General features: G+C 38.5%; 1 protein-coding gene across 1 annotated transcript in view; it reads right to left on the bottom strand.

The window, feature by feature from the left end:
- Positions 1–13,370, bottom strand: part of RGS22 (regulator of G protein signaling 22) — a 160,534-nt gene that overhangs the window by 92,466 nt on the left and 54,698 nt on the right. Inside the window, exons 8-10 of the mRNA XM_085020961.1 lie at positions 11,960–12,089; positions 8,272–8,875; positions 6,127–6,288 (exon numbers count right to left, since the gene is read on the bottom strand). Coding sequence (XP_084877087.1) covers positions 6,127–6,288; positions 8,272–8,875; positions 11,960–12,089 — 896 coding nt within the window. The remainder of the gene's footprint in view (positions 1–6,126; positions 6,289–8,271; positions 8,876–11,959; positions 12,090–13,370) is intronic.

The following is a 13,370-nucleotide window of genomic DNA, read 5'->3' as shown; positions in this document are numbered from 1 at the left end:
CAGAAGCTCTAAAAGGCTCTTTTAAAAAGTCTTTGTGTATATGCCTAGGAGTGGGATTGCTGGATCATATGGTAGTTCTATATTTGGTTTTCTGAGGTACCCCCATACTGTTTTCCATAGTGGTTGTACCAATTTACGTTCCCACCAACAGTGTAGGAAGGTTCCCTTTTCTCCAGTTCCTCTCCAGCATTTGTTATTTGTTGATTTGTTAATGATGGCCATTCTGACTGGTGTGAGGTGGTACTTCATTGTAGTTTTGATTTGCTTTTCTCTAATAAGTAGAGATGTTGAGCATTTTTTCATGTGCCTGTTGGGCATTCTTTGGAGAATTACCTTTTTTAGGATTTTTTCCCATTTTTCAGCTGGATTGTTTGGTTTTTTTGTTGTTGAGTTGGATAGGTTGCTTGTATACTTTGGAGTTTAGGCTCTTGTCTGTTGCATCATTTGCAAAAATTTTCTCCCATTCTGTGGATTGTCATTTCATTTCTTTAATGGTTTCCTTTGCTATGCAAAAGCTTTTGAGTTTAATTAGGTTCCATTGGTTTGTGTCTTTATTGTCATTATTCTAGGAGGTGGATCAAACAAGATGCTGCTGTGATTTATGTCAAAGAGTGTTCTGCCTATGTTTTCCTCTAGGAGTTCTACAGTATCTGGCCTTATACTTAGGTCTTTAATCCATTATGAGCTTATTTTTGTGTATGGTGTTAGATAGTGTTCTATTTTCATTCTTTTATATGTAGCTTTCCAGTTTTGCCTGCATTGTTTATTGAAGAGACTATCTTTCTTCCACTGTATGTTCTTGCCTCCTTTATCATAGATAAAGCTGACCATAGGTGCTTGGGTTATTTCTGGGCTTTCTATCTATTCCATTGATCTAGCCAAGATATGGAAAAAACCTAAATGTTCATCAACAGATGGATGGATTAAGAAGATGTGGTACCAGAGTTCCCATCGTGGCACAGCGGAAATGAAGCTGACTAGCATCCATGAGGACACAGGTTTGATCCCTGGCCTCGTTCAGTGGGTTAAGGACCCGGTGTTGCCATGAGCTGTGGTGTAGGTCTCAGACACAGCTTGGATCTGGCTTTGCTGTGGCTGTGGTGTAGGCTGGCAGCTATAGCTCCAATTCAACCCCTAGCCTGGGAATCTCCATATGTTATGGATACGGCTCTAAAAAGAGCAAAAAAAAAAAAAAAAAAGATATGTTGGAATGGAATGCAATGGAATACTACTCAGCCATAAAAACAATGGAATACTATTCAGCCATAAAAACATAAATGAACGCCATTTGCAGCAACATGGATGGAACTGGAGATTCTCATACTAAGTGAAGTAAGCCAGAAAGAAAAAGGCAAATACCATATGATATCACTTATATGTGGAATCTAAAATATGGGACAGATGATCCTATCTACAAAACAGAAACAGATCACGGCCAAGGAGAGCAGACTTGTGATTCCTGGGGGGAGGAGGAAGGGGGGATGGACAGGCAGTTTAAGGTTTTTGGATGCAAACTGTTACATTTGGAATGGATGGGCACTGGGGCCCTATTGTACAGCACAGGGAACTGTGTGTGATTGGGTCACTTTGCTGTAAACAGAAATTGAAGAAACATTGTAAATCAAGTACACTTTAATAAAAAAAAAAAAGAAGTCGTCTTTGGAAAGCTTTTCTTTAAGAAGACAAGCTAAAGACTAGAAGAAAATATTTGCAAACTATACATCTCACTAATGACTAGTATCTATAATATAAAAAGAACTCTAAAACTTATAATAAGCAAGAAAATCCAATTACAAAATGGACAAAACACACATATATTTCACTGAAGGGGATATGCAAATGGAAAATAAGCGTATAAAAAAGTGTTCAGCACATTAAGGACCGGAGAGTTACAAAGTAAAACATTGGTGAGATACTAGAGTACTTATTAGAATGGCCAAAGTAGAAAATTGTGACAACATCGCACAACTGCAAGGATGCAGAAACACTGGATCATTAATACACTGCTGGTGGGAATGCAAAAGGGTACATCAACTCTGGAAAATAGTTTGGCAGTTTCTATTGAAACTAAAAACAGACTTACTATATGATCTACTAATCTCCCTCTTGGACATTTATCTCCGAGAAATGAAGAGTTATGTTCATCCAGAAATCTCCATATGAATATTCATAGCAGTTTTATTAGTAATATCAAAAGACTAAAAATAGGAGTTCCCGTTGTGGTCCAGTGGTAATGAACCCAACTAGTATCCATGAGGACATGAGTTCAATCCCTGGCCTTGCTCAGTGGGTCAAGGATCTGGCATTGCTGTGAACTGTGGTATAAGTCACAAAGGTGGCTCAGATTTGGCATTGCTGTGGCTGTGGCATAAGCCAGCAGCTGCAGCTCTGATTTGACCCCTAGCCTGGGAACTTCCATATGCTGCAGGTACAGTCCTAAAAAGACAAAAAAAAAAAAAAGACTGAAAGCAATCTTAATGTCCTTCATTGGGTGAATGATTGTGCAACATCCATATAATAGAATACTACTCAGCAAAGAAAAAGAACTATTGATACAACACTTGGATGGATTTCAAGAAATTATGCTGAATAAAAAAATAATCCCCATGGAGTTCCTGTTGTGGCGCAGTGGTTAACAAATCTGACTAGGAACCATGAGGTTGTGGGTTTAATCCCTGGCCTTGCTCAGTGGGTTAAGGATCTGGCATTGCCGTGAGCTGTGGTGTAGGTTGCAGACACGGCTCGGATCCCACGTTGCTGTGGCTCTGGCATAGGCTGGTGGCTACAGCTCCGATTCGACCCCTAGCTTGGGAACCTCCATATGCCACGGGAGCAGCCCAAGAAATGGCAAAAAGACAAAAAAAAAAAAAATCCCCAAAGATTACATATTGTATTATTTAATTTATATAATAAAGTAGTAGTTTCCAGGAATTAGAGACAGTGAGAAAAGGAAAGTGAAACCCATGCACCTACGGTGAACTAATCTATGACAAAGGAGACAAGAATATAAAATGGAGAAGAGATAGTCTCTTCAGTAAGTGATACTGGGAAAACTAGACAGCCACATGTAGAAGAATGAAATTAGAACACTTCCTAATACCATACACAAAAATAAACTCAAAATTGATTAAAGACCTAAATATAAGACCAGATACTATAAAACTCTTAGAGGAAAACATAAGCCGAATACTACTGGACATAAACCACAGCAATATCTTCTCATATCCACGTCCTAGAGTAATGACAATAAAAACAAAAATAAACGAGTGAGAGCTAATTAAAATTAAAAGTTTTTGTACAGCAAAGGAAACCCTAAACAAAATGAAAAGATAACCCACACAATGGGAGAAAATATTTGCAAATGAAACGACTGCCAAGGGATTAATCTCCAAAATTTATAAACACCTCCTGTAGTTCAATACCAAAAAAAACAAACAAACCCATCAAAAAATGGGCAGAAGATCTAAACAGACAATTCTCCAAAGAAGACATACAGATGGCAAAAAAAAAAAAACAAAAGAAAAGAAATTCAACATCACTAATCATTAGAGAAATGGAAATCAAAACTACTATGAGGTACCGGAATTTACACAGCCAGAATGGCTGTCATCAAAAAGCCTATAAACAATAAATGCTGGAGAGGGTGTGGAGAAAAGGGGACCCTCTTACACTGTTGGTAGGAATGTAAATTGGTGCAACCACTATGAAACACAGTATGGGGCATTCCTCAAAGAACTAAAAATATAATTACCATTTTATCCAGCAATCCCACTCCAGGGCATCTATCCAGAGAAAACCATGACTCGAAAAGATGCACTGTTCACTTCAGCACTATATACAATGGCCAAGACATGCACTGTTCACTTCAGCACTATATACAATAGCCAAGACATGGAAACAACCTAAATGTCCATCAACAGAGGAGTGGATAAAGAAGATGTGGTACATATACACAGTGGAATATTACTGAGCCATAAAAAGGAATGCAATAACGGCATCTGCAGCAACATGGATAGACCTATAGATTATCATGCTAAGTGAAGTTAATCTTATACTGAGACACCAATGTCATATGCTATCACTTATTTGCGGAATTTAAAAAAAAAAAAAAAAGGTTACAGTGAACTTATTTGTAGTACAGAAACTAACTCACAGACTTTGAAAAACTGATGGTTACCAAAGGAGACAGGTTGTAGGGGAGCGATAGGCTGGGTATTTGGGATGGAAATGTAAAATTGGGTTGTGAGGATGGATGTACAACTATAATCAAATTCACTGAGTTTAAAAAAAAAAAAGAAAAGAAAAGGAGAGGGAAAGAGGTATGTTTAGAAAGGGCTGTACAAGGGATACTTGTGATAATGCAACTTCTCTGTATCTTGACTGTAATGGCAAAAACATAGGATAAAACTATATAGAACCAACTATACACACACAGAAATAAATGCATGTAAAACTGGCAAAATATGAAAAAAGACTGGTGAGTTATATCAATGTCAATTTCCTCATTGCAATATTGTACCACATTATGCAAAATGTTACCTCTGGGGGAAACTGGATGAAAGGTATACAGAATCTCTTATTATTCTACCTTACAACTTTGTATACATCTACAATTATCTCAAAAAGTTAAATTTTAAAAAAGGAAAGCTTCTACTGTATTAGCAATGTTTTATTAAGTAGGATGGTATGTATATAGGTACTTATTCTAGTGTAATTTATGTTTCTGCATGTCTTAAATATGTAAGAATAGAAGTTTTTAAAGAAAGATAAACAGCATTCTCTCTATATATGGAAAAACACAACATATACAAGTAATCTGGAAAACCTAGATGAGAGATATTGCCAGAGAGGCAGGCAAGAGACAAATCATGATGACCTTATTTTCGAACTAAAGGAATCTAAACTTTACACCGAAAGCTTCGGGGTAACTAGTGAAAGATTTAAAGAAAGAAGTGATGTAATCAGATCCATCACAGCCACGATGGACAGCTCACTGATCCTTAGATGGCACACATTTTTTTTTTTTTTCTTTTTAGGGCCACACCCTGTGGCATATGGAGGTTCCCAGGCTAGGGGTCTAATCGGAGCTACAGTGGCTGGCCAAAGCCACAGCCACAGCAGCACCAGATCTGAGCTGCATCTGCAACTACACCACAGCTCATAGCAATGCTGGATCCTTAACCCACTGAGCGAGGCCAGGGATTGAACCCGCAACCTCATGGTTCCTAGTCAGATTCGTTTCCACTGCACCATGTTGGGAACTCCACAGACGGCACACATTTCCTCCACTAAGTCCATTCTCTTTTTCTTGCTTAGAGTCCCTAGAGTCCCAGGTGAAATATTACCTCTTCTCTGCCTCCTGTGCATTCACCACACTTTCTTTTATTACACTCATTTCACCTGTATGTTCTTCCCACTAGACCAGGATCTCTAGATGGGACTATGTTTTGCCCTTGTAACCTTAGCTCAGCAGTGGCGCACAGCAAGTGCGCACAGAATGTTTATTGAGAAGATAAATCTAACTCAAGCTATATGTACACATGTATGTGTACACACACACACACACACACAAATTTGATGAGATCCTGAGTGTAAAAAGATCAGCTGTAGAAGAACGCGCTCACAAAGTTAAAATGGAATTTAAGTGCCATCCAGTCTCATCGGGGATTGAAAGACCCTCAAACATCCAAATTACCTAAGGGAAAGGTACCTTAAGGAAGACCAAAGATATAATAATATTGTCAGTTTACATTTTCATAAGTTATGTATCCTTAAGACAAAAACGAACATATAATTTGTAACTAGCATAAGACAAGTGAAAGCAAATAACTTTGATTCACATTCTTTTCTTTCATTTTTTTTTTTGTCTTTTGTTTTTTTAGGGCCACACTCGTGGCATATGGGGGTTCCCAGGCTAGGGGTCGAATCGGAGCTGTTGCTGCCGGCCTACGCCAGAACCACAGCAACACCAGATCTGAGCCGCGTCTTCGACCTACACCACAGCTCATGGCAACGCCCGATCCTTAACCCACTGAGGAGGCCAGGGATCGAACCCGTAACCTCATGGTTCCTAGTCGGATTCATTTCCACTGTGGCACGACAGGAACTCCCACATAATTTTCTTACCAGTAAAGAAGTAAGGGTTTTACAACCTCAGTCTGAATATTTTTCAAGTGTTCTTCCTTCCACTGAGATCCATCTAGCAGTTTGAATTTTGATAAGATTTCTGTAGAAAGGTAACAATCTCCACTGCTCACTAGATAGCGCTTTTTCATCTTCTCTAGATGTCTGAAATAAAACACATATGCATGCACATTAATACATTTTTCAATTAGCCAAATATTTTCACTTACGAAATGTTTCCGACAAGTAATGAACTATGGGGGTTTTTGTTTTTTGCTTTTTAGAGCCGCACCTGCGGCATATGGAAGTTCCCAGGCTAGGGATCAAGTCGGAGCCAACTGCCTGCACCACAGCCACAGCAATGCAGGTTCCAAGCCACGTCTGCAACCTACACCACAACTCATGGCAACACCGGATCCTTAACCAAAGCCAGGGGTCAAAACCACACCCTCATGGATACTAGTTAGATTCGCTTCCGCTGTGCCACAATGGGAACTCCACCACGAACTATCTTAAAACCAAAAGTGAGTTACAGGGATATCAATGTGGAGATAAAAACATTTCTCACAGGTATGGGGATGAGAAGGGTATTTTTGGTAGGCTGAGCAATGCCCTAACACAGATGGTCCTAAGCTCCAGAACCTAAGAATGTTATGTAATAGAAGGGATTGTGCAGATGTGATTAGGATTTTGAGGAGATTATCCTGGATTATCTAGTTGGCCTTAATGTAATCACAGCAGTCCTTCTAAGAGGGAGGCAGGAAGGTAAGAGTCATTGGGAAGAAAAGATGTGAGGATAGAAGCAGAGGTCAGAGAGGAGACAAGATGTTATGTGGCTGCCTTTGAAGAGGCGGAAGGGACCACGAACCAAGGAAACCAGGTGGCCTCAGAAGCCGGAAAAGGCAAGGAAATAACTGCTCCCCTAGAGTATCCAGAAGGAATACAGTTCAGCATACCTATTATAGACTTCTAACCCTCTCACTGTTAGAGAATTAATTTGTGTTGCTTTAAGCCACAAAGTTTGTTACAGCCCCAACAGCAACTAATAGAGTATTAATTCTGAAGAACCCTTGCAGGTTGCTTGCATGTATCTCCCCCAGTGTATCTTGAAAAGCAGTAGTAGCCTTCCACTCCAGGATCAATCAGGTCATGCTTCACAATAATAATCATTTGGTAATCCCTGCTCTTATAACTATGTACAATGATGAGCTCTATGATCTAAATGCCACTGAAAGAACCGGCATGACTCAGTCACACTAGTAATCACTCAGTCAGTCTCTTAATGGGAACTGCAATCTGTGATAGCTGATGTGCTTCAGGGCAGGAGAACACAGACAAAATAAGGACTTTCTCCTAAAGCATGGTCCTCTTAAGGTTCTTAAGACTCAGAGTGACCTAAAATATATGGAGCAGTCAAAGACCTGAAACCCATCAGACCTCTCCAAAGGGCTCTGGAGATGATATCTAGCAGATATCTCATTCAGATGTGAATATCTAAGTGGCATCCAATTAAACATCATAGAATTTGTTAATAGAGATGGCTGTTAGGAAAGGTGTATTTATGAGAGGTATCTTATGCCAATGTGGATGCATATATATGATAAAATTTTTTCCTATAAAAATACATCACTGGGACATTATAAAAATAAAATTGATTAATTTCAAAGCAGGTTTAGAATCTATAAGAAAAGAGACTATGTTTAAAAGCAAGTAACTTCTGGGAGTTCCTGTCATGGCACAGTGGTTAACGAATCTGACTAGAAACTATGAGGTTGCGGGTTCGATCCCTGGCCTCGCTCTGTGGGGTGGGGATCCCGCGTTGCTGTGGCTGTGGTGTAGGCCAGTGGCTACAGCTCTGATTAGACCCCTAGCCTGGGAACCTCCATATGCTGTGGGAGCGGCCCTAGAAAAGGCAAAAAGACATAAAAAAAAAAAAGCAAATAACTGCTACTATTAAATAACTGCTACTATGAAATCACAGAAATAGTGAACATCTATATTTTTTTTTAAATCTTATTATTCATTCCTTTAAAAGTATAAATTACATTTACATATTTATTTCAGGCCTTCTGCCTGTGCTTAAATGACCCAAATTAATATCCTATAATTTGGTTTTTAAAGTATTGAAATATAAAAAAATGGAAATACCTTTGATGTCTTCCAGGGTCCTTAAGAACTTTTAACCTCTCAATATCCATCCATAGCCACCAATATCTCTCCCCTAATGTACCTTTTACAAATTTCTTAAATCTTTCAAACTCCTTTCTGTTGCCAATGTCATAAGTTTTATGAGAAATACACCAATCAGCCCTGCTCTCTATTCCAACACTCTCAGGTTTTGAAACTGCTTCTTTTAAACTCTCTTCCGACTTTATGGTTTGAATCATTTCACTTGGCAAAACATTCCTGCCAGAGGTAAGCCTCAAACACTCCTCAAATACCACTTCTGTTACATTGTTGAAATTTATATAATCTGGACTTTCTTTAAGTGGCACTCCAAGAATTTGATGAATTGCTGCTCTCAAAATAAAGTTTACATAAGATCTTAAAAATTCTTCACATGTTGAGAAATGCAATGTCAGGCTTTTATCAACATCCTGTTGCTTTTCGAGGTATATCCTCAGGAGAGCTTGAGAAGGAGTGTCTTGTAGAGATACAGACCCATCTTCTTCAAACGCAGAAATTAACCCAGTGCTTTTAGATGAGCCTCTTTTCGTCCTGGGGTGAACTCCATCATCAAAGATACAACTTTCTATATTAAATCAGAAAAGACTATTAGATCATACACGAATGTAAAGTTTTTAAAAAATCATTAATTAGATGTTATAGAATTAGGATGGCAAATGGGCTTATAGATAGTAACTGTAGGGACCAGTGCCTTGAGGAGTCTAAAGCCACGTTTGGGACCAGCAGCAAAAAAGAACTACCAACAGGGGTCAGCTGTGTCTTCCCTGCACATGAAAGGGGATGCTGGTGGCAGATGAACTAAATATTCAATATCCTTAACAAAGAGGATTTTCAAAAAGATGTTATATACTTTTAAGATGTAATATTTCAGGCTGATAATGTCAACAGATAAAGGGCAAATCTATAAAAGAATTAGGATGTGCACATCAAATGATTGCACATGCTTTTTGTGTGTGTGTGGCTTGGATGATTTTATTTTTTCATTATTATTAAAGCATAGGTGACTTACAGTGTTGTGCCAATTTCTGATATACAGCAGTGATTTGGTCATACATACACATTCTTTTTCTCATGCTATCTTCCATCATGTTCTATCCTAAGAGATTACAGTTCCCTGTGCTATATAGTAGAACCTCAATGTTTATACATTCTAAATGTAATAGTTTGCATCTACCAACCCCAAACTCCCTATCCATCCCACTCCCTTCCCCTCCCCCCAGGAACCACAAGTCTGTTCTCCATATCTGTGAGTCTGTCTCTGTTCTGTAGATAGGTTCGTTTGTGCCATATTTTAGATTCTACCATATGATCCAGCAATCCCACTCCTGGGAAAAACTACAATTCAAAAAGATACATGCACCCATATATTCACAGCAGCACTATTTACAATAGCCAAGACATGGAAACAACCTAAATGTCCATCAGTAAATGAATGGATTAAGAAGATGTGGTCATATGCACAATGGAATACCACTCAGCCGTAAAAAAGAATAAAATAATGCCATTTGTAGCAACATGGATGCAACTAGAAATTTTCATATTAAGTAAAGTAAGATATCCCTTATATGTGGAATCTAAAATATGACACAAATGTATTGCTTTAATATTTCATAAAATATAGTAAAATAAAATTAGCTACCATAGATGATGAGATGATAGATGAAGAGATCAGAAGTAGAATCACAGAAGCAATGTTTATTATTATTATTTTTTTTTTAGGGCCACACGCATGGCATATGGAAACGGTCAAACTGGAGCTGCAGTTGCTGGCCTACACCACAGCTCATGTCAATGCCAGATCCTTACCCACTGAGTGAGGCCAGGGATCAAACCTGCATCCTCATGGTTACTAGTCAGGTTCATCACTGCTGAGCCACAACAGCAACTCCATAGTAGCAATTTTTAAAGATTTAATTACTACTATATTCACAACCTATCATTAAAATTGCAGAAGGCCCTTATAAAGGCTATGATTACAAAAAGATTGCTTTTATACTTTTTCTAAAGATATAGTCTAGCTCCTTTTTTTTTTTTTTTTTTTTTTTTTTTTTTTGTCTTTCAGAAATCAGTGAAATAGCTGGTATCAGAGCTTTATTTCACATGGAAAATCTACCCCTTGCAAAGCTGTGGATCTGGAAAACTCTGATCCATGTGTCCTCAGTTTTCTCAGTGAGAGGTTTCACATCTTAATGGAAATGTTTCATTATGATTTTAATTGAAAATAAATACACCAAATTTCCTCAGTATCCCCTGCGAAAGGATATTCCACTCAACCCCATAGACTTGGAGGTAGGCGCTAGGCTGGCATTTCTCCTCCCTGCCCTCCTGCTATCCTTTCTCTTCCTGTTTACTAACTTTACTCTCCAATTTTCTACTTTACTGCTTGGGGGAAATACTAAGAAATCTGTAAATTCAGCAATTTTCAATTAGACTATTGAAAAAGTTCCTCTTTACCTAGATTTAGGTTCAATTCCAGAGAATCTAGACTTATTACCCCCAGAGGTTGCTTGCCTATACTTTGCAGAAGAATTACATAAAGAACTATTAGTGGGAGTTCCCGTCGTGGTGGTGCAGTGGTTAACGAATCTAACTAGGAACCATGGGGTTGCGGGTTCGATCCCTGGCCTTGCTCAGTGGGTTAACAATCCGGTGTTGCAGTGAGCTGTGGTGTAGGTCGCAGACACGGCTCGGATCCCTCGTTGCTGTGGCTCTGGCATAGGCCGGTGGCTATGGCTCCGATTAGACCCCTAGCCTGGGAACCTCCATATAGAAATGGCAAAAAGCCAAAAAGCCAGAAAAAAAAAGAAAAAAGAAAAGAAAAAAAAGAACTATTAGTGAATTGCTGAGTTCCTCTCCTGAATCCCAGTGCTAGATTTTTTTTCCTCTAACAATGTCATATGTCAGTTACTCCCATTTCTGGAAATTCCTTTTATTTATGAAAAGTTTGTGTCACCCACAAAAGTTCCCCACAGTAGAAATTTACTTACTTTTCAAGGTGAAAAAGAGTCTCACCTTAAAAGCAGAAGGAAACTCAACTTCTGTGACTCACTATTTACTTTCAAGAAGAAAGGCTGCACCCACTTTATTTTATTTTTATTTTTTATTTTTTAACCTTTTTTTCTTTTTATTTTTTTACCTTTTATTTTTTTTCTACTGAACAGAATGGTGACCCAGTTACACATACATGTGTATATTCTTTTTTCTCACATTATCATGCTCCATCATAAGTGACTAGTTCCCCACTTTATTTTAAAGGCTTACTAATAAGAATTTATAAACTGTAATAGGAAATAAAGACAAACATTTATTGACTGCCTATTAGATACCAAGCCCTAGGCCAGGTGTTTCTATGTGTTTAGTATGTATGTTATCATTTTAATCTTTACAGATGATGAAAACAAGGCTCCCAGAGGTGGAATAATTTAATGAAGTCACAAACTAATAAGCATCAGAGTTGATTTCTAAACCCATCCTCTTTTCACTGTACTAGGCTCTTTCTTAAAAAACAATAGAAAGTGGAATTGGAAGGAGAGATAATTAGATTAATTTTTCTTCTTCATCCACCAAATGTTATACTGTAAGTTTAGAACAACAGCAACAAAAGACTTTAAGTGGAGTTGTGAGGTCATTCTTATCCTTTTTAACTTACCAGAAACACTTGAAATAACTGGTGATTCAGTTTTGTGATGGAGTATATAAGATGGTAATGAAAAAGTTGATACTGTCTGCTGGCTTTGTTTTGCTAATGCAAACCAATCTTTTGTTTGAGTATAGGAAGCCTAGGAAGAAAGGAACACATTTGTTTAACATGAGATCAGCAGTGTTCTTCCAACCACAAACATGGACAATTCATTATTCCATTTGTATAGCATAATATGTAAAAGGAAAATTATGCCATAAAAAAAGAATGTTGTACATAGAAAAATTAATTAGCTGAGAATAATGGGAAAGAAATTTCAATGTAGACTTTTTCCCTATTAGAAGGCCAAAGGGAAAAAAAAATGGGCCCAATACCCATCATATTCTTCACTCTTCCACCAGAAGCATGCAACCCTACTTCCTGGCTTCACTATAAATTCATGCCATCTAACTTTAACTTAGCAGTTATCATGGCTCATCCGTCTTTGGATGCATCTTTTGCCAGCTGCTCCCATTTACAACTTTCTCAATTATTTCATGCCCTCAATTCTGTCTGGCCTGGCTCGGGGTCTTTAACATTTCCTCACGAATATGACAAAGACTTACTCTTAGTAGCACTGGAAACCTCTGTGCTCAACTCTCAGTTTTCACAGCTTTGCTTGGGTTGGATGCTTCCTGGAGGCTGGTTCCTAACTCACCTGCCCCTGGACGGAGCCCTCCATTTTTCCTTTCTTTTGGGTACTACTGAGCCAGCTGACCCAATTCCCAACATGGCCTGCAGCTTCTAGGACCCCAATCCTAAGAAACTCCACCTCAGATTTCCTGGGAAAATTCCTCTTGCCACTTCTCTTAGTAATGTCCTCACCTACTTTTCCAGGATAATCCAAGTTGTTCAACAGAAGCAGAGAAGGGAGTGTCTGGCGTTACCCTCATTTCTCCTTACTCCAACCACGTCAGCTGGTTGGCCCTTAGCTTAAGGAACACTCACAGAACAGCCAAGGCTCAAATGGAATAGATACCATGCCCTGACTATTCTGCACAATCAGCAGAGCAAGTCAGGCCACACAATAAGACCAAAAGCAAGCGAGAGAAATGTCAGGTGCCATCTGTATCATCACTGTCCCTCTTAGAGGTAAGGTTTCCTCGGTAGATAAAAGTTTTGAATCTAATTTTCCTTCATTTCCTCTAAAACCAAGTCATTTATTATTAATTATATGTTCATTCAACATATTTACTGAATGGCTACTTTATTCCAAGCAGTATCCTAAGCACTGAGATGAAGCCAAAATGTTTCAGGAATTTCAATGAATTTGAGAAAGACTAACACACAAGAGTCCTTGCTATTTCAACTGCACACACACAAAAAATGAGATAGTGCAAGACAGGGGAAAAGAAGTAGTTATCCAGACATAAAAGCAGTT

Source organism: Sus scrofa, chromosome 4 (assembly GCF_054392235.1).
Source record: "Sus scrofa isolate SSC_HxYL_T2T_F1_AM1 chromosome 4, Sscrofa_HxYL_maternal_Yorkshire_Landrace_v2.0, whole genome shotgun sequence".
NCBI classification, from domain to species: domain Eukaryota; kingdom Metazoa; phylum Chordata; class Mammalia; order Artiodactyla; family Suidae; genus Sus; species Sus scrofa.
Note: the sequence above shows the minus strand (reverse complement) of the source record. Positions and strands in the feature narration are given on the sequence as shown.